Source organism: Syngnathus floridae, chromosome 11 (assembly GCF_059516105.1).
Source record: "Syngnathus floridae isolate MCC-2025c chromosome 11, RoL_Sflo_1.0, whole genome shotgun sequence".
Taxonomy (NCBI): domain Eukaryota; kingdom Metazoa; phylum Chordata; class Actinopteri; order Syngnathiformes; family Syngnathidae; genus Syngnathus; species Syngnathus floridae.
The window spans coordinates 4364813-4382036 of NC_142423.1; the positions used below are offsets into that span (position 1 = coordinate 4364813).

Consider the following 17224-nt stretch of genomic DNA (forward strand, 5'->3'; position numbering starts at 1 on the left):
CCACATGGACCGAGCTCCACCACCACACACAAGCACACGGAGCGCAACTTTGACGGAACCTCACGCCGAGGACTTTTTCTCCTCCCTCCACGACGAGACAAGCTCTCAACGGATGTCCTCTGACAAGCCAAGGTAGGAGCTGTTGGCACTTGATTTGGCTACACAACCTAGATGTGATGCCTTCTGGTTCTGATGTGATGACTTTTGGGCATCAACACCATCCACTGCATGGACTGTTCGTAATGCTTTTTTTGAGAGTGTGGGAGCTGTTCTATTTTGTTTTCACACAAAGCTTCTTTTCATGAAGCTATAATTCCCTTGACTAGTTGACCCAGATTATGGTGTGTATGCACGTGTTTATTAGCTGACTGGACACTGACAGGTAACTGCAGGACAAAAGTGTAGTATAACTTGAGCAAGTTCTAGTTGGGCTGTATAAACAGGGTGCTCCTCTGGCGCATACACACATTCAGATGCTTTTGTTGAATGAACAGGCAAACTGTGACTGCATCATGTGGGCGAGTGTGCCGCTGAGGTTTCTGGAGTCTTTTCTGGGAAGATGAGGTCACAGCTAGGGAGACACACCCTGAAGCTCAGACACGCTCGGTTACTCATAGCAACTAAAGCCAAGTTTTCTACAGTAGCCATACATACTAGACTGGGTTTAGAATATGCATAACATAAATGCAAAAAGATTTTTACACTCATGTGCCATGGTTTGCTGTTTAACACTTAATTGCATCAATCAAAGTTCTATGAATAAAAACTTCCATTGGGCTTTATTAGGAATAAACAAGTGATCGCTGGAATGTAGCTGGAATGAGAAACGTTTCCTCTCAGCGTCGCAAAAAAAGTATGAAAACATGTGACCTCCGAAGCTTTAAACCTCGACGCCCTCCTTCCACTTCCTGTCCACCTCATTCAAATGCTCAAGTACTGAATACTCTGTATACTTCAGACTCTAGACTGGATGGCCAATTGACAGCCACAATCTCTCCCTTTTCTCTCTTTTTCTCCCTCTTTCTTGCGCTCTGTCTCAGGGTTGTACTGTATATTTTAAAACTGCAATATCACCATTCACCACTGGATGGCAATGTTTGGTTGCGCTTGCATTGAGTCTTATACTGTCCTATTACTACGAAAGTCTAATATTTTTGGGGCTGAGGGCCAACATAGTCCTGCATAATACATTTTTGACTGAGTTAATTTTTGTAAAAAAAAAAAAAAAAAAGGAAAAGACAATAATTATTGCCCTATATTGGCTAGTGACCTATTCAGGGTCACTCAAAGACGATTTCGATAGAATAGTTTGAAATTTCAGGATTCAGTTCTGCAGTGACAGCAGAAACTTCACTCCGCCCTCTTCTATTTGTAGCCTTTTGTCATCTCTTGGTGGTTGTCAGTGCCCACATGACCCGTGTTGTGAGTCTGCTGCTGACTGTGCTGTCATGTTTTGTTGATGGCTCTCTCCCATATTGTAACACATACTGACCATGGTGGTCATAGAACAGATAAGGAAAATGTATTTTTTTTTAATGTCTTTCAGCAGTGGCACTGGACTTATCAGTGGAATATAACATGATGACAGCGTACTCTGTTATCTGGAGACGCTCACCTACTTTGTCTCACAACACTGCCCCTTGTCTGGTTGGGGGTGTGTATGTGACGCTATGTGTGGTATGAGAGGGGATGACCCTGCTTTTTCTACATGACCTTTGAGCTGCGTTATTCCTCCAAGCTAAGAATTAAGACACATTAGAGATATTTTGGAGTTGTAAAAACTTGTGCAAGACATAAGCGCATACTGATTTTTAATTATAAAATAGTTTGTGCTCCAGCAGACATGCAAAATTGCCTCAGGAAGTCAGACATTATTACTTAGAGGTGTCAAATGAATCCTATTGACATTGTTAGTCAAACTGCACAGCGATAGCTTCCGGGACTGGGATAAACCATCTCCGGCAACAAAAGATGGTTATTCAACCAGTTCTATCAGCTGATGCCGTCCCGAAGGAACCATCTTACAACATAATTCACTGTAAAGAGGCTGTAGAACAGACACCTATTGTTCCGGAAATGTCTGAAACTGGTCAATCCAGATCCAACCCAAGACACAGGCAGCCATCACCAAACAAGAAAAAAAAAATCCCTTTTAATCTTGTGGGTCACGTCAAGGCTGTCAAGCAAGTGTGGCCATGATCCCTCCCATGTTTAACAGTAATATGTTAATTTGCCGCACATACGACTGCGATAAGGGAGGAGACTCGGGAAGGCGATTGTTTGAGGGAGGGAGGGAGCAAGTCACCTGTCAAGTGTCAGAGAGTTCTGAGAAGAGCTTTGGGCGGCGTCAAGCAGCATAGAAGCGCACGTCAGTCTCAAGTCAGGAAAACCGAAGCTTACGTCCATGTTGGTTGGACGAAAGCGAGATCAAAATGGGAGGCACGATAAGTCAGAAGAGCACGGCGGGTCCCAGCGGCAAGCCTCTCACTAACAGTGTCACGTGAGTCTTTTTGGCTTGTTTCATATGCTGAACCTCATTTGGATGGTCTTACCACTTCATTTATTTCAATGAGACCGCAATTCTTCTACTTTACAGACTTAAGTCACATTACTTGTGGCTGTCCTGATATTTATCAGTACTACCTTACTGTGTGTGTGTGACCGAGCAGTTTGAGTGAGCACATGCAACCATTCGCACACCCTCAGCAAGACTTCAAACAAACACAGACATGAAGCACACCAGCTGACCGCTATCTGTATGCAAATAACCCGACAATAAATGCAAAACGTTTCATCATATTACTTCTAATAATACACAGTACATTATCACTGTCATGTGTTCATGTGACTTCTGTAGAACTTGTCTCCTAAGTGTTGACTGTGCAACATCTGAGCTCTCGTTCCAGTATGACCTCACGACCTCAGTGTGTCAATATTTGCTTCGAGCGCTAAGTGGAAGTTCTGCACTGCAGCTAGTTGGACCCGCACACTGAGTTCTTCTCTTTCACAAAGCAGTATTCCAAATCCGTCTGCTCTGATTAACTTTGGGTCTCTGGATGAGCATCGGTGTGAGGGCCGACAGCTTCAGGCTCCGCTTTGACCCAAGCTTTGGGGGAGGCGCACTGTGTTTTGGACGATGGCGCATCTGCCTGGCACGAGTCAGCAAATCTCTCGCGAGCCTTCTCCCAGTTCTTCTGGGATTTGGTTCTGGTCAGAGAGGCGTCGTCCACAGACACGGCAGTGCATGCTCCCAGTCCTGATTGGGACTTTCGGATTTTAAGCTGAATCTGAAGGGAGAAGTAGCAGTAGCAGAATATCAATAAACAAATCTTTGGGTATCCAAATCAAACAGAAATGTGAGCCAATCTCTTACCGGATCTTTCATTCCAGTTCCCTCTTTACCCAGCCCTTCTCCTTTCTTCCAGCCCATCTTTTCCAACATCTTCCTTCCTTTATTGACCTCGCTGATCTCCCTTTGAGAGCACAACATTCAAAATGAGTCATGGAGCCACATTTGGCTTTCCCACAAGTTGCAGTTTGTGAATGGAAACTTACACATGAACAGAAGAAGGGGCGTCATCTTGTTGGAAAAGACCCTCGCTGCCCACAGTCTGGCGTCGAGACTCAGCTCGGTCCTTATACTTTGGATTTCTCAGGGCTTTGCCATCTTCAAACTCGTTACTCTGTTGACGGCAAAAGTAGTTGAAATGGTGTACAAAATGAGAATGGTCAAATAGATGTCGCGCCATTTTACCTGGATACCATATTTGGCCTTCATGGATTTGAGCTCTTTCTGTCTCAGCACTTCTTTATCCTCTTTGGTTAGAGTTGGCCCTATGGGGAAATACAGCGAGTCAAACAAATGGATACGATTTGAAAGAGAAAATAAGTTTCTCCAGATAGGAAAAAAGCTCACCTATAGTCTCCTCTTTCTTGTGCTTGCTGAGGTGAGCCATCACTTGGCCAGGCTCACAGCCATCACACGTATCGGTCCCTGCGTGGATGTGGAAGGACAACACCGTGTCTCCCATCTTCACCTCGTCGCCATGAGTCAGTGGGTGTGGCTCACACTTGATTTTGGGCTGTGGACGGCAGTGAACAAGTGGTGGTGTCTTTTATTTGCTGAGGAATTCATTCATTCGCTGTTAAGCACCATCTTGTGGCGTCTTGATACCCAAAAACTACAGCAAACTGAAGGGAGGAGCTTCATTTAGTCAGGCTACAGCTTTGTTTCGTAGACAAACTGCTCTACTGCCACCTTGTGGCATCTAAAGGTAGTTGCCAACCTTTGCGTACGGTCGTCTCTTTTCGTTATTTGCTGCAGGGCTTAGTCCCTGTCGTGTTATCTTTAAAGCCCCATAAAAAATTATTGCTATAAATCGCAGATCTGCACCTGTAAGATTCTGTTGCCGTTGATAACCGTTCCGTTCTGACTTCCCTGGTCCACGATCATGTAGCTCTGCAGCTGCTGGTCAAAGTACACCTCAGCATGCAACTAGGAGCAATCAAACAATTGTCAAGCATCAATTTCATCTTTGTAAATTCTGCTGTCATTCAAAAGGCTGAACCATACCTTGCTGACCCCCATTTCTGGTATCTGAATTGCATGATCCATGTCTTTCTCTCTGCAACAGACAGAAAATTCATATTATTTTAACAAGGCGCGCATCTCCTTGGGTTTTGCTTTAAGTCTAAGTGATTGTTTCCCTCTTGTTAATGAGACAGAACACACCTGCCAATGGTGGACGCAGAGTCAGCTGTGATGATAAACAACGTTCCAACCTGCAGCACCGGGGATCGGACCACGGTGACTCTCACGCAGGGTGGCCACAGCTCTGAGAAAACAAAAAGAAACAAAGTGATGCATGAGAGTTTAGAAGTTTTTTTTTTTTTTGTGTGTTTTTTTAAATCACCTACTGAAGTGGCACATCAACAACACCACCACACTAAACTCATCCGGGCAGTGTGGGTCCAAGTGACCTGACCTCACTTATGAGGTCTTCCTGGTCAGTGGACTTAAAGGTACCTGCCGCAAGTGCCGAAGTAGCTTGTCGCTAGCTCACCTGCCCGACACTGAGTCTCCATCTCGGATTCCGGGCTGTGGTTGCAAGGTGAACTCCGAGAAAGCGATGCAGAAGGCGGAGACTCCCACTGCTCCTTCTCCGACTCAGTGAGCTCCCCTTCCTCAGCCTCACTGTTCCCCGCCAAGTCGGTGCTCCTAGTTGGGGATCTTCGGTCCTTCTTGCGCGACGACGACTTGGATCGCTTCTTTTTCTTCTTTGATCTTTTCTTCTCATCGTGGCTTGAACCACTTTTATGCTTCTTTCTCTTGGAGGAGGAGGACTTGTCCCTCTCTCCCCGCCGTTTGGAGTCTCTCTCGCGCGGCTCGGGACTACGAGATCGTCTTCTTGATTTTCGGGACTCCCGCCTAGATTGATGCTCTTCTTCATCCGACTTGAACTCATCATATGGATACTCCTGCCATAATATATTGAGCAATTAGATTGTCCAATGAGATTCACTGATAGGAAGACTGCTGGCTTTTGGTGATCCTCGCCTTTGAAACCAAATTTTAAACCTAATGTGATATCAATCAATATCAATGACGCCACAATATTTGGAAGACCATGCAAATTAATTAACGAGCTAACAAATCGCCACATCCTGTTTTATAAATGCATTTTCAGGTGGTGTGACAAGAAATGCATTACTATAACTTTGATGCTCGTGTTGGTCATTGAAAATATGTACCTCTGTGGCAAGCAGTGTTCCAGTTTGAGAAAATCTTCATATTAGCCAACGAGTTAGTCAGCTCGTGTACCTGGGTCGGAGGAATAGTCTTTCAGTCAGCTAGCCTCGCGTTTTGACACACAGGGAAGACGGCATGATTTAAAGACTGAGCCCGAAAGGCAATCCTAAGAATGTAAATGGTCCGTTTGCGATGGTCACTCGAAAGCCAGCAGTCAACTCGTAGTTATCGTGCCCAGACGTTAGATCGCTCACTCACCTTATCACTGTACAGTGTGTTTTTCTTCCCACCTCTCTTGAACCATTTGCCTTTCTTTTCATTCATACAATCATCTTGGTCACCAGTCTGCGCAGCAGAAACCTCAACTTTGGAATGAAACTGGTACCGTCCACTTTCTGCGTCGTAATAGTAGTAAAAGCCCGTGCTGGAATCGTAGTAGAGCTGGCTGACCTGAGGCGAGAATCATGCGTAGCCAAATGAGTCGAACCGAAGATGTAACGTGTTAGTGACAGCGAATGGATTTTCCACTGCCTTCAGTTCCAAATATGTCACCAGCGGGTAAAATCATAATTGAGTCAATTGAACCCATGCATTGTAAATTCAAGCATAGAAAAATTTTACGAACCGAGTCATAATAGAAGCCAGTGCTGTGGTCATAGTACATGCCAGTTGTCTCGTCGAAGACAAAGCCAGTCTGTGTCATGGCCTCCTCAGCGGTAGCTCTTAGCATGTCGGCAATGGATGCTGCATCACCCTGCTAAGATAAACATGGGATTGTTTTCTAGGAAAATCTGTTCGAGTAATATTAAATGAGCATTCTTGAGGCACATGCACACACCTCTGTTGTGACTCCCACACTGCTATCGGGTTGAGCAGACACATCCGCAGTTGTAGCTGCTGTAGTGTCTGCCGGCTCCACTGTTGCAACCTCTGCCGAGTCACCTCCACCAGTCGCAGCCACCGGTTGAGTGGTCTCCAGACTTTCCTGGGAGTCCGCAGCCACGCTGTTCTGAGCGTAGTCACCGTAGTAGTAGTTATAATAGTCTGGAAAGAAAAAGAATACCAATTGAGACAATTTATTAACCCTTGAGGATCAGCCAATTACGAAGTATGAAGATATAACGATACCTGTTTCAGTCCAAACATATTCTTCGGTCTGAGTTTCAACATGAACTTTCTCTTTATTTTTTTTCTTCCACTCATGAATCTCTGCACTTAGTTGATCCACCTGCAATTGGATCATTGCAAATATCAATTGTGCATGTTTGTGATAAAGATAAGAACGTGGTAACAAGTTTGGACTCATATGAGGTGTGTTCAAACTTATAAACCGTATAGAATTATAAACATGTACTGGAAGTTCTATATTCACAAAAACAAACAATTGGGTATGTGTAGTATCTCTGCTAGTGTCGACCAAAACGGATTTTTGTCAGCTTGTGAACTGACTGTCATGAGCTTGTAAATTCGAACCTGTTTCCTCAAATCCTCGTTGTAGCTCTCTGTGCTCCTCTGCAGTCTCTCGGAATGGCTCAGTTGCTTTTGCAACTTGGCCAGTTCGGCTTTGCACTCCTTCAGCTCCTCTTTCAACGACTCCACCTGAAGACGCAGCTCGGCTACCTCACACCCGCTGTCTTTCTCTCCTTCTTCGTCCTCCATGGTCCTCTAGAACGGAAAGGATTATATTTGCACCGTGCACGTGGACAACGAAAATTAAGAACGTAGGAGTAGTGGATGTAATAAGCCAGTAGGTAGCACGTATTAATGACGCGGACAAACATACAGTGTTTGCATAAGTGCTGTCTCACCGTTTGCGTCGTTTTCGCCTCGCTTTAAACCGTGTCTTTCCAAACCCCACGGCACGTGAGCCAACCTGAAAGTTGAACATAAATATCGTGTAACTAGCCCGCAAACTCAACACACCCGAGTACATGTTTGATTACAATTAGACAGTTACAATGAAAACCGTGAAGATGTGGACAGACAACGCTGTACGCGACCGCCATTAACTACCAGAAAACAAACCACCCACACCGGAAACTATTCTTTTTCGCGGTTGGCGGACATCCGTTTCCCGGCTAAACTGCATGTTACAAGGGCTTTACCGCCATCTGTCGAGCAAAGTCATTATTACGCTTCAGTTTACTGTACGTGTTAGTTACGTAATCGTTAAATCTTGAAAAGCATCTCAAGTTTATTGCGTTTCAAACTTCTATTGGTTTATAAACTACAAACACATGACGCTTTCTATATATTTAGGAAGATAACAATAAATGTTGGAGATTTTTGTGAGCTATTTGTGGCGACGTTACTGTCTTACCACTAGAGGGACACTGTGCTACACCTACTTTTTGAATCCCTGATAAAATATAATTTTCATTAGTTTCCATTCTGTACGTAGCTTGCTAAAAGGAGCTGTTACTGTCATTTTATTAATAAGTCTGTATTTTTTTTAACTTTCAGGTGAAATACAACCTCATTTGTTCCACACACATACCTTGAATATTGACCAATTCTTTCCTCTTGCTCAGTAGCAGCTCTATTTTTTCCCCCCTAAAATTATCTTACATACGTTGGCTCACTGCCGGTGTATTTCCCGAGATCAGACTGTTTGTGTGTGTCTGCTTTATTTATATTTATTTCTTTCACTTAAAACATTGATATGGCTTCACTAATGTGTGGAAAAATATAGGCCTATAACGATGCTTTGTGCATACTGGATGTGGATTTAGTGTGAAGTCAATCATTATGACAACAATACATCTGCATTGTACGCCTTATCATGAATATGCATTTTGTTCTTGTTCTGCTTCAAGCACGGTTCAGGTTGTTTCAACTGGGGAAAAAATTACAATGGAGATAAAGTCAAATTGGTTGGCTTTGGAGACTATTTCCTCAAAAAAACAAAACAAAAACATACGGGGTCCTCCCACAGCATCAGAAGTTGAAATCTGAGACTTTTTTGAGCTATGTACAGATCATTGTGCAAGCTCCAGATTTCTTGGCAGATCTCAGCTGTTTGCAGCAGCACAGCTTTTAAGGTCTTTTATCAGGAGGCACACGCAGTTTCCTTATGCTACCTCCTCATGTTTATCAATGCCATTTTTAGACAAGACAAACACCGCTAAGGAAGCAAACACCTCTGTTATGACTACACTAGTCACAAATGAGGAAATGGCCTAAAAATGAATTCACAAATTGATCCTAACTTTCTAATTCAAGTGTTTATTTGTTACAAGCCAGTAATAACAACCTCTAGACAATCGCCTTGAAGCCTCTGCATACCCAGACAGTAAATAAAGACAAACTCCACCCTCTGTGCTCCAAAGTGGAACTTCTAAATGAGCCACGTGTACCTCTTGCTTAGTGATGGAAACTTGTGCGCAGCTGCCATACGTGGCTAAATCTTTCCTGACTATTTAAAACCTTACCTAGTACATGTGATGACCCACTTGTATTGTTATAACAAAGCTCTCAAACACTGCATTTCAACATGTTGTGACAATCACAGACGTGGTGGCCATCAGGAATTTCAGGAGATTCCCGAACAGCCAGTCCATCGGCGGCCACAATTGACGTGCATCAGAGAATGTACAACCTTTGATACCCCATACTCCCGAAGAACTCCCAGAGGGACATACGTTGATTGGTTGGGTGAACTCATATGCAAGAGCTGATCCGCTGCATTTATTGAGGTGATGCTAAACTGGTTGCTCCAGTCTGTCTCCTGACAGCAAAGCCAGTCAAGTGTTAAACCACTTGGGGGTTGCAAAAACTGTTTTTAGGTGCAACCCCACATTCCTAAACTGAGCGAGGAACCCCTGCTTCAAAGCTCCTCCTTCTTCTTCTCATCCCTCACTGTTTGTTTCCAGACTCCCTCCTCCTTCTGCTTCAGAGAGAAACGGCTAACTGAAGGGTTGTACCATTCTCCAACCACAGGGCAACACATGGAGCTTAGTAAAGAACACCTACATGGACTTGTGCACTGAAAGCTTGCTGCCTCCCCCGCCCGGGTTTAGATTCAATGGAGCAGCCTGCTGTGCAAGCTTGGAGGGGGTTAGCAGGAGTGAGCAGTAAGAGAACCAGCTGATCAGAGAAGCACAGGCACATTCAGGGAGTGGAGGTGAAACGCTTTAGTAGAAATGGTTCCTTCCACCAGTGGGGACCATGCTGAGGAAACAGTCTTTCTAGGGCGATGAGAAGGCAGATGGAAATTTAAAAGGCAAAAGGGATTAGTGCCAAGTGAGCGAATCAGCATTGAGTCGAGAGTGCCACAGGGGAAAGGAGATGTCGTCTTGGTTGTCACCCGTGTCATGGGCCAAGTGGACGTGGACGGCGGTGCGAGGAGCAGAGGAGGGAAGCGAGGACAAGGAGGAGGAGGATGATGAAGAGAGATCTCAAGGCTGCAGGCAAGTGTTCTTTTGGACACTTGTGGCAGTGAGGGATGTGTATTGACACGTGTGTCCACACGTGTGTTTGTGTGTGGGTGCTGTCAGGGAAATTTAGATGAGAATTCCTCAATAACAAACAGTGAAGAGCATTCTCACGTTTGTTGAGGAAGAGAACACGTTTGTTTGATTAGTTGATACATTTCTGGCATGGCTGTGGTTTGAACACAATGTTTTCTCTGTAGTCGTTTGTGCGACAGAAGTGAGCAGTGTAGACAGAGGTATGAATCCAGACACGATGCACGCTTTGGGCGTTGTGGCACCGATTTTGTCCGATTTTTTTTTTTTCAACATCCACAATGTGGTGGTGAACATATCAAATCTAATCTTTAGTACAATGTTCATGTTTTGGAAATGAAAGCAAAGTGTTGAATGCGGTGTGACAGGAAGAGAGCAGGTCAGACAATTTCCTCTTTCTGTCTGTGCTGCATTTACTTCCTGTCACCATAAAGTCAAGTACATTTCTGCATTTCATTTCACAGTCTCACAAACACAAACTTTCTAGGGTGTTGTTTAGATGTGGTACTGCTTTAAGGCCTTCATCAGGAGCAAATCTGATAAATGGTGACATTGTTGTGACATCGGAATAGATGAAAGAGCAAATTTGACATAGACATGGATTAGTACAGAATGAACTTTCAGTCTTGAATGGATTGATTCGAACGTCATTTGCTTGTTTGTTTCCCCCTCTGGCTACATCAGTTCTGACTCAGACGGTCATTTCGACACACCCGAGGCGGCGACTCCTGTGCGCGGCCCACCGGTCATCCCGGGTGAGCTGGAAAGTGGCAATGCTGACAACAAAACAGGTAAGGGAATGCAACACGCTGGCAGGCGAAGCAAAAAAGTGCTCTTCATGAGTCATTTGCGTGTTGGCGGTATGTTACTGGAAATGTTGGACATCATAGAATAACATCATTATTTTTCAAACACATGGACTTGAATCAGCTCCACCGCCATGCACATACATGGTGGATCAAGTTTGATGAAATTGGATCCACGTGCAGCTGGGGTGGGTCAGGAATGTACCTGCCTACCACATTCCAGCTCCCATTAAGGATTTACCTTTCACCTGCCTTTATTTTAACTACCAAATTACCCTGTGCTGTAGTTGTTTTTAGTATCTGTTTTTATTTCAACAGTGTTTAGGTAAGGTTGGAAGACCTGTTGTCACACGAATTGCCAAGAGGCACCATCTGTGACAGAGTGTGGGAATCGCCTTTGCTCTGGAATTCAACAGGTTCAACAAAAGCTTTAGTTCACCCTGTTTTGTGCTGCTCGCTGACAGGGGTCGGGAGGAGGGGATGAGGATTGGGGGCTTCCGTCACACTTGTTTGCCTTTTGATTTTTTTATGTTCAGTGCACGCCTGAGACTGTTTTTAAAGAGGAGTCCAGTCAACCAGCATTTCTTCATAGACTACATTGCAAAGTGAGGAGAGACAATGACAGGAGAGAATTTCCTAATGACTCAACAACCTCATACATCACACGTGTTTGTGTGTATTTATATTGAGTAGACAGGAGCTAAAGTATTTCTAAGACGTCTTTGTCATGTCAGGGACTACATTTGTCTGTGGCCATCTAAAATTACCATTGCGGCATCCTAATAGGTCCAAACATGACAATTTTTTATTCATTTTTTTTTGTATAGTATAACACTAACAATCAAAAAAGTTTTTGACAGGGTCAGTTAATGGGTTAATAAATTGGAATTAATTAGTCATTAAAATAAAAACAAAAAATAATCAATGTGGTTGTAGTTAGCAATGTTTTAGAATTAAATGGAATCACAGGCATAACTGTTTTTAATATTGTACCCCACAATAATAAGTGTATGATTACTCAATCAACGTTACAGACAAAATAATACTTGCATATTTATTTACAGAAAGACTGATGTTGTTTTTGCAAAGTCATAGATTGGAAATCACTGCAATGTGTCCGTCGGTGTGCCTTTGACTGATCGTGACATGGATTTCGATTAGGAATGCAAAAATGATTCTGGCAAGCTGGTGAAGAGAAGTAGAAGAAACCCGGGCAGGCTGTTGTCTCCTAGCAACATAATATTACCCATGGCCACCATGACAGGCATACTCAAATATGTTGATGTGCTGTCTTTGGCGTCATCAAAGCACTCACTCGCTCGCTGTTGTTCTGTGCAAGCTATCTCTGGTGTTTTTATTTATTATTGCCCAGTGCAGTTGATTTAAATGTCACAGCCCTCATCTCATAGCAAGACATTACCATAGCAACAGCTGCAAATGGAACAGTCGGCAGCCTAGTGACTTGTTTTCAGAGAACCAATCAGATATCTTGTGCATCTGAGCTCTGATCTGATTGGAGAAACTAAATGTGCAGTCGTAACTATGTTTTGAATATTCTTTTCAGATGCAGATCAGGAGGAGCATCTGATGGTTACAGCTCCAATCGGGTACCACAATAATTTACTCTTGGACATGGGTCAGGATGAACCAGTCGTACCCATGCAAGACCCCCTGGGAATGAGCAGCAAGCATCTCGAAGCACAACAAAACCGATCAAAACCGCTAGACTATGAACCTGATTCATTCCCAGTCACATCAATTCCAGAAACGGGCATTGCACCACCACCAGAACCCCCACGGGAAGAGACATTGGTTCCTGAAGTCTGCCAATTTCCAACACCAGAACTCCCTCGAGAAGAGACATTGGTTCCTGAAGTGGTGAGCTGCACAGTTCCATCACCAGAACCACCCCGAGACACAAGTCCCACCTTGGTTGATGAACCATATCTGGATCTTGCTCCAGCTACATCTTCTGCTCCCGTGGCAAACTCAGTCCAAAGCATTGAAGCTGTTCCAAGCCCTGTTCTGGAACACTCAACGGAGAAGCCTCTTATTGAGTCAGAACCACAGCACAGTGATGTCACGAAAAAATCCGAATCCAGCTCAAAAACTAAACCACGCAAATCGACACCTCCATCCCTGTCAATAAAGCAGACTCAGAAGGAGGATGCCCAAACCAACGAGGAAGAGGAAATCCCTGTTCCCAAAGCCTCCTACAAATTTGACCCTGACCAGATAGATGACAGTTTCAATCCTTTCACTAGCGGCGGATCCAAAATCCAGAACTCTCCACCACCATGCAGTTCAATAACTTTCCCCAGACCTGAGCCGCTCGGCAGCTCTTTAATTGAAGACAACAGTGCTGCAGCACCGACAGAAGAATCTACATCAGAGGCAAAACCTGTGAGGCTGGAGTTTGGGCCGGACGAGGGGGCGGTTAGCAAACCACCTCCCAAGAAATTGGGATCTAGAAAAACAACCAGCAAATCCAAGAAGCAAGTGAGGCCCAAAGTGGCAGAGACTCCTTCCGAACCGGCACCGGAACCTACAGTGTCAGAATCGGCTCCTGAGAACGCACCAGAGATGAATGTCCAAATTCCAGACACCACTGTGCCTGTCAACCTGGACGACGTTCCCATTCCAAGTAAAGGATCATATAACTTTGACCCCAGTCAGTGGGACGACCCCAACTTCAATCCATTCGGGACCAGCAACACTTTGAGCAGTTCTCCCGTCCTCCCCAAAGGCTCTTTCACTTTCGACCCGAACAATTTTGACGATTCCGTGGACCCTTTCAAGCCCTCCAACACTTTGAGCAATGAGGATTCGTCCAGTTGTTCCAATCAGTCTGAGAAGAAAACCAAGGACCAAAGCAAACAGAAAACAGAACAACCGCTGGGAAAGAAGAGCATTCGTCAAGTTCCCAAGAAAAGCAAAGAGAGGAGAGCCGAGTAAGTGGTCTTCACCTATGAATGTGGCAGAGTTCAACAGAATCTCAGCAAACCTCCATTTTCAAGTTTAGCCCTACTTTCCTTTTTGAGGCTAAATTGTTGTTGACATCACCTCACGGGGAGGTTGCATAGCAGATAACACTTTGGACACATGCCAAGCACTTAGCGCTGCATAGTGGTCATTGGTGTGATTCCTCAACTTGTTTATATTTAGGCTGTGGGACTTCTTTGTTGTTAAGAAACGCCGCCTTGAGCTTTTTGCACGCAGCATGTTTTGCCTCTGCTATTTACCATGCTAAGAAAAACACTTTGGCTCATTCACATTTGTTTTTTTTCCAAATAACCATCCTTCATCCTTCTGTCTCTCTCTGGTTGCGCAACCCCTAAATCTCCTCTTTTCATCTACTTCTGTCGGCCTCAGGACATCTGAACAAGCCAAGTTTCTCTGTTTTCTGTTGTAAGTACTATCGTAGCTGCTTTCTTTTAAGCATGCTTGCGGACAGTTTAAATGATCAACATGATTGGTCAACGACCATAAAAGGAGCCACTAATTCCCCATGACTTTTTCAATTTGGCCCGTTTCCAAAGCACCTAATGCTTACAAGTATAATTTGTATCTCAAGGAGGTCTCTTGAAGATCAGAACTTTCTTGACCATGTTTGTCTGCACTGCTTTTGTCTCACAGGAATCCCTGTAAAGTTGAGAAACATGACGAGAGCCAATCGCAAACCCAGGACATGTGCAAGCAGGTAATTTGATCATTTGAGAGGGTCTCAGCTCTTTCAACAATATCCATTATTTAGCTCAACCACTAAACACTCCATACAGTGTAGCTGAATATTGTGTTACGGGATAGTAATGGCAACGATCCTGTGCTCAGGAGGAGAACGAGGTGGTCGTTTGCTCACCGGAGATTTCACAACCACTTCACTACGCCACTGATGAGGAGAAGCTGGCATCCACCGGCATTATGGGGCAAACAATGCAAGACGAGCACCAGCGGAAAGAAGAGTCTGAATGTATCGATACATTTGTCAAAAAACAGACAATTGAGGAAACACCTGTATCAGATGGTAACTTTACAGGATTTATGTTTCTTCACAGCATGACGAAATACTATCTGCCAATACCTTTTCTCATAATTTACTTAGACATGAGGAAGACTGATACAAAAGTGTTACCAAGGCTATATTTTTAAATATATACATATATGTTGTACATTAGTTTATCGATGTTTTAGTCCATTGTTTTTACTTTGTTCCCATTCATAGCTCAGGAGACAGTGGATCATGAAGATGAGAAGGACACATGTATTATGAAGGATGACAAAGTAAGTGAACCGTAGTCATTGTTGAAATATATTTTCTCTTCATGTTAATCGCCGTTAGAAATACCACAGTGAGATGCGTCACTCGTTTTTTTTTAATAATGTTTGCTCTCTTTCTGTGTCTAAGACAAACACGCTTGCATGCAGAGGCTTTGAAAATATTTGGATATGCGAATCGATGCAAATTTAAGTACCATTAGATTGCAAATGTATCACAAAAAAGTCCTGGGGCAGTGAACCGGAATATGAACGTGAACTTGCTGAAGTCACTTGACAGCGCTGCCTCATCTAACCATGAAGATGCATTATAGCCATGGTCATATTTAATGTTTTACAGTGTGAGACACTAACAACATGCAGCAGTGACGCAGCGGCCCCGTCCCGAGACAAAATTTCCCTGACTGAGATTGACAAGGCTGCAGTGCTGACCCTCATTAGAGAGGAGGTACGTCACTCTCATTGGAGTCAGAATCAATCCACGCATTATCATAATCATACATCTTCACGCCCTTTGTTGCTCGCCGCAGATAATCACAAAAGAGATTGAGGCCAGTGAGTGGAAGACAAAGTACGAGGAAAGCAGAACTGAGGTTTTAGAGATGAGGTACCAAGCACAAATCCACTCAAATTAAAAAGACTTACACTGCTCACGCTGTACTCTTGTGTTGACAGGAAAATTGTGGCAGAGTATGAGAAGACAGTTGCCCAGATGATTGGTGAGTCACTGCCACCTAGTGGTTGTGTTTGTATTGCCTTCACAAGCATGGCAGGTCCAGAGGTAGTGCCTCACCTCTCTGTGATGTCACCGTTGTCGTCAAGCAATCTATATAGTCAACATCATCATCATCTTTGTTATAGAGGATGAGCGGGAGCAGAAGACGCTGTCCAGCAGTAAGTCGATCCAACAGCTGACTATGGAGAGGGACCAGGCCCTGGCCGACCTCAGTTCTGTAGAGCGCTCCTTCGCAGACCTCTTCAGGCGCTATGAAAACATGAAAGGGGTCTTGGAGGGCTTCAAGAAGGTCAGTAGAGCTTTGAGTGTCACAATATATTGAGTAGCGTAACTTTGCGTCAGCATGCACCCGCTGCTTGTTGTCTCCAGAATGAGGAGGTCCTGAAGAAATGTGCACAGGACTACCTGACACGTATCAAGCAGGAGGAGCAGCGTTATCAAACCCTCAAAGTGCACGCAGAAGAGAAACTGGATCGGTGAGATTTGTGTTTAGTGTTGTCCATTGGTGGAGCTAGAGTGGGGGGGGGGCACAGGCCCCACATCTGAAATGTGCTTGGACCCTGCAGGTGTCAGAACAGATAGTTGACTTGAATTTTGGGTATTTTCCTATTTTTCCAGGATTTTTTTTCCATATTTCCATCCATCTCTGAAGGGAACATTATAGTCAATGTTCATCAACATTTTCTGAAGATTTTTAGGAATTGTAAAAATTAAATTAAATGCAGGTGTCAGAACAGATAGTTGACTTGAATTTTGGGTATTTTCCTATTTTTCCAGGATTTTTTTTCCATATTTCCATCCATCTCTGAAGGGAACATTATAGTCAATGTTCATCAACATTTTCTGAAGATTTTTAGGAATTGTAAAAATTAAATTTCACCTCTACAAAGTCAGATGCACAAATTCAGTCTTCGTGTGTGTGTTAGATCATCTTTTCTTTTGGCTGTGCAATTTTTTCATTCTTGTACATGTTCTGACAGGGCCAATGAGGAGATAGCGCAGGTGCGTTCCAAGGCCAGCGCGGAGGGGGTGGCACTAAACGCCAGCCTGAGGAAGGAACAGATGAAGGTGGACTCGCTTGAGAGAGCTGTCCTTCAGAAGGTATGGCGCAGAAAAATGTTAAGCACAGCTTGCAATGTCAATGATGCTTTATCTTTATGACCTAGAGGTCAAATATTTACTTTAATTATGA

General features: G+C 44.0%; 2 protein-coding genes across 10 annotated transcripts in view; one reads left to right on the plus strand and one right to left on the minus strand.

Moving 5' to 3' along the window:
- Positions 1–17224, plus strand: part of LOC148390412 (transforming acidic coiled-coil-containing protein 1-like) — an 18521-nt gene continuing 1297 nt past the window's right edge. Inside the window, exons 1-13 of one of the 5 annotated variants that reach the window (XM_088390742.1) lie at positions 9667–10158; positions 10900–11006; positions 12586–13972; positions 14394–14429; positions 14658–14721; positions 14853–15045; positions 15244–15302; positions 15637–15744; positions 15827–15903; positions 15972–16015; positions 16158–16321; positions 16402–16508; positions 17013–17133. In XM_088390742.1, coding sequence (XP_088246868.1) covers positions 10037–10158; positions 10900–11006; positions 12586–13972; positions 14394–14429; positions 14658–14721; positions 14853–15045; positions 15244–15302; positions 15637–15744; positions 15827–15903; positions 15972–16015; positions 16158–16321; positions 16402–16508; positions 17013–17133 — 2589 coding nt within the window. In that variant the 5' untranslated portion in view covers positions 9667–10036. Of the gene's footprint in view, positions 133–2327; positions 2501–9666; positions 10159–10899; positions 11007–11551; positions 11627–12585; positions 13973–14393; positions 14430–14657; positions 14722–14852; positions 15046–15243; positions 15303–15636; positions 15745–15826; positions 15904–15971; positions 16016–16157; positions 16322–16401; positions 16509–17012; positions 17134–17224 lie in introns of those variants that run through there. The other 4 variants (XM_088390738.1, XM_088390740.1, XM_088390739.1 and 1 more) reach the window with 4 other exon arrangements.
- Positions 1795–16094, minus strand: aggf1 (angiogenic factor with G-patch and FHA domains 1). 5 transcript variants are annotated; one of them, XM_088390747.1, is made up of 16 exons: positions 15942–16094; positions 7558–7622; positions 7223–7414; positions 6878–6977; positions 6588–6793; positions 6375–6506; positions 6008–6199; positions 5064–5478; positions 4733–4835; positions 4574–4625; positions 4394–4495; positions 3917–4082; positions 3755–3834; positions 3556–3683; positions 3374–3473; positions 1795–3287 (listed from the first exon to the last, which is right to left on the minus strand). In XM_088390747.1, the coding sequence occupies exons 3-16, from the start codon at positions 7406–7408 to the stop codon at positions 3039–3041; spliced, it is 2211 nt and encodes a 736-aa protein (XP_088246873.1). In that variant the 5' UTR covers positions 7409–7414; positions 7558–7622; positions 15942–16094; the 3' UTR covers positions 1795–3038. The 5 variants fall into 5 exon arrangements, with proteins under 5 accessions (XP_088246873.1, XP_088246875.1, XP_088246871.1 ...); XM_088390749.1 differs by lacking the exon at positions 15942–16094 and adding an exon at positions 7707–7826 and having other exon boundaries at positions 6375–6503; XM_088390745.1 differs by lacking the exon at positions 15942–16094 and adding an exon at positions 7707–7826.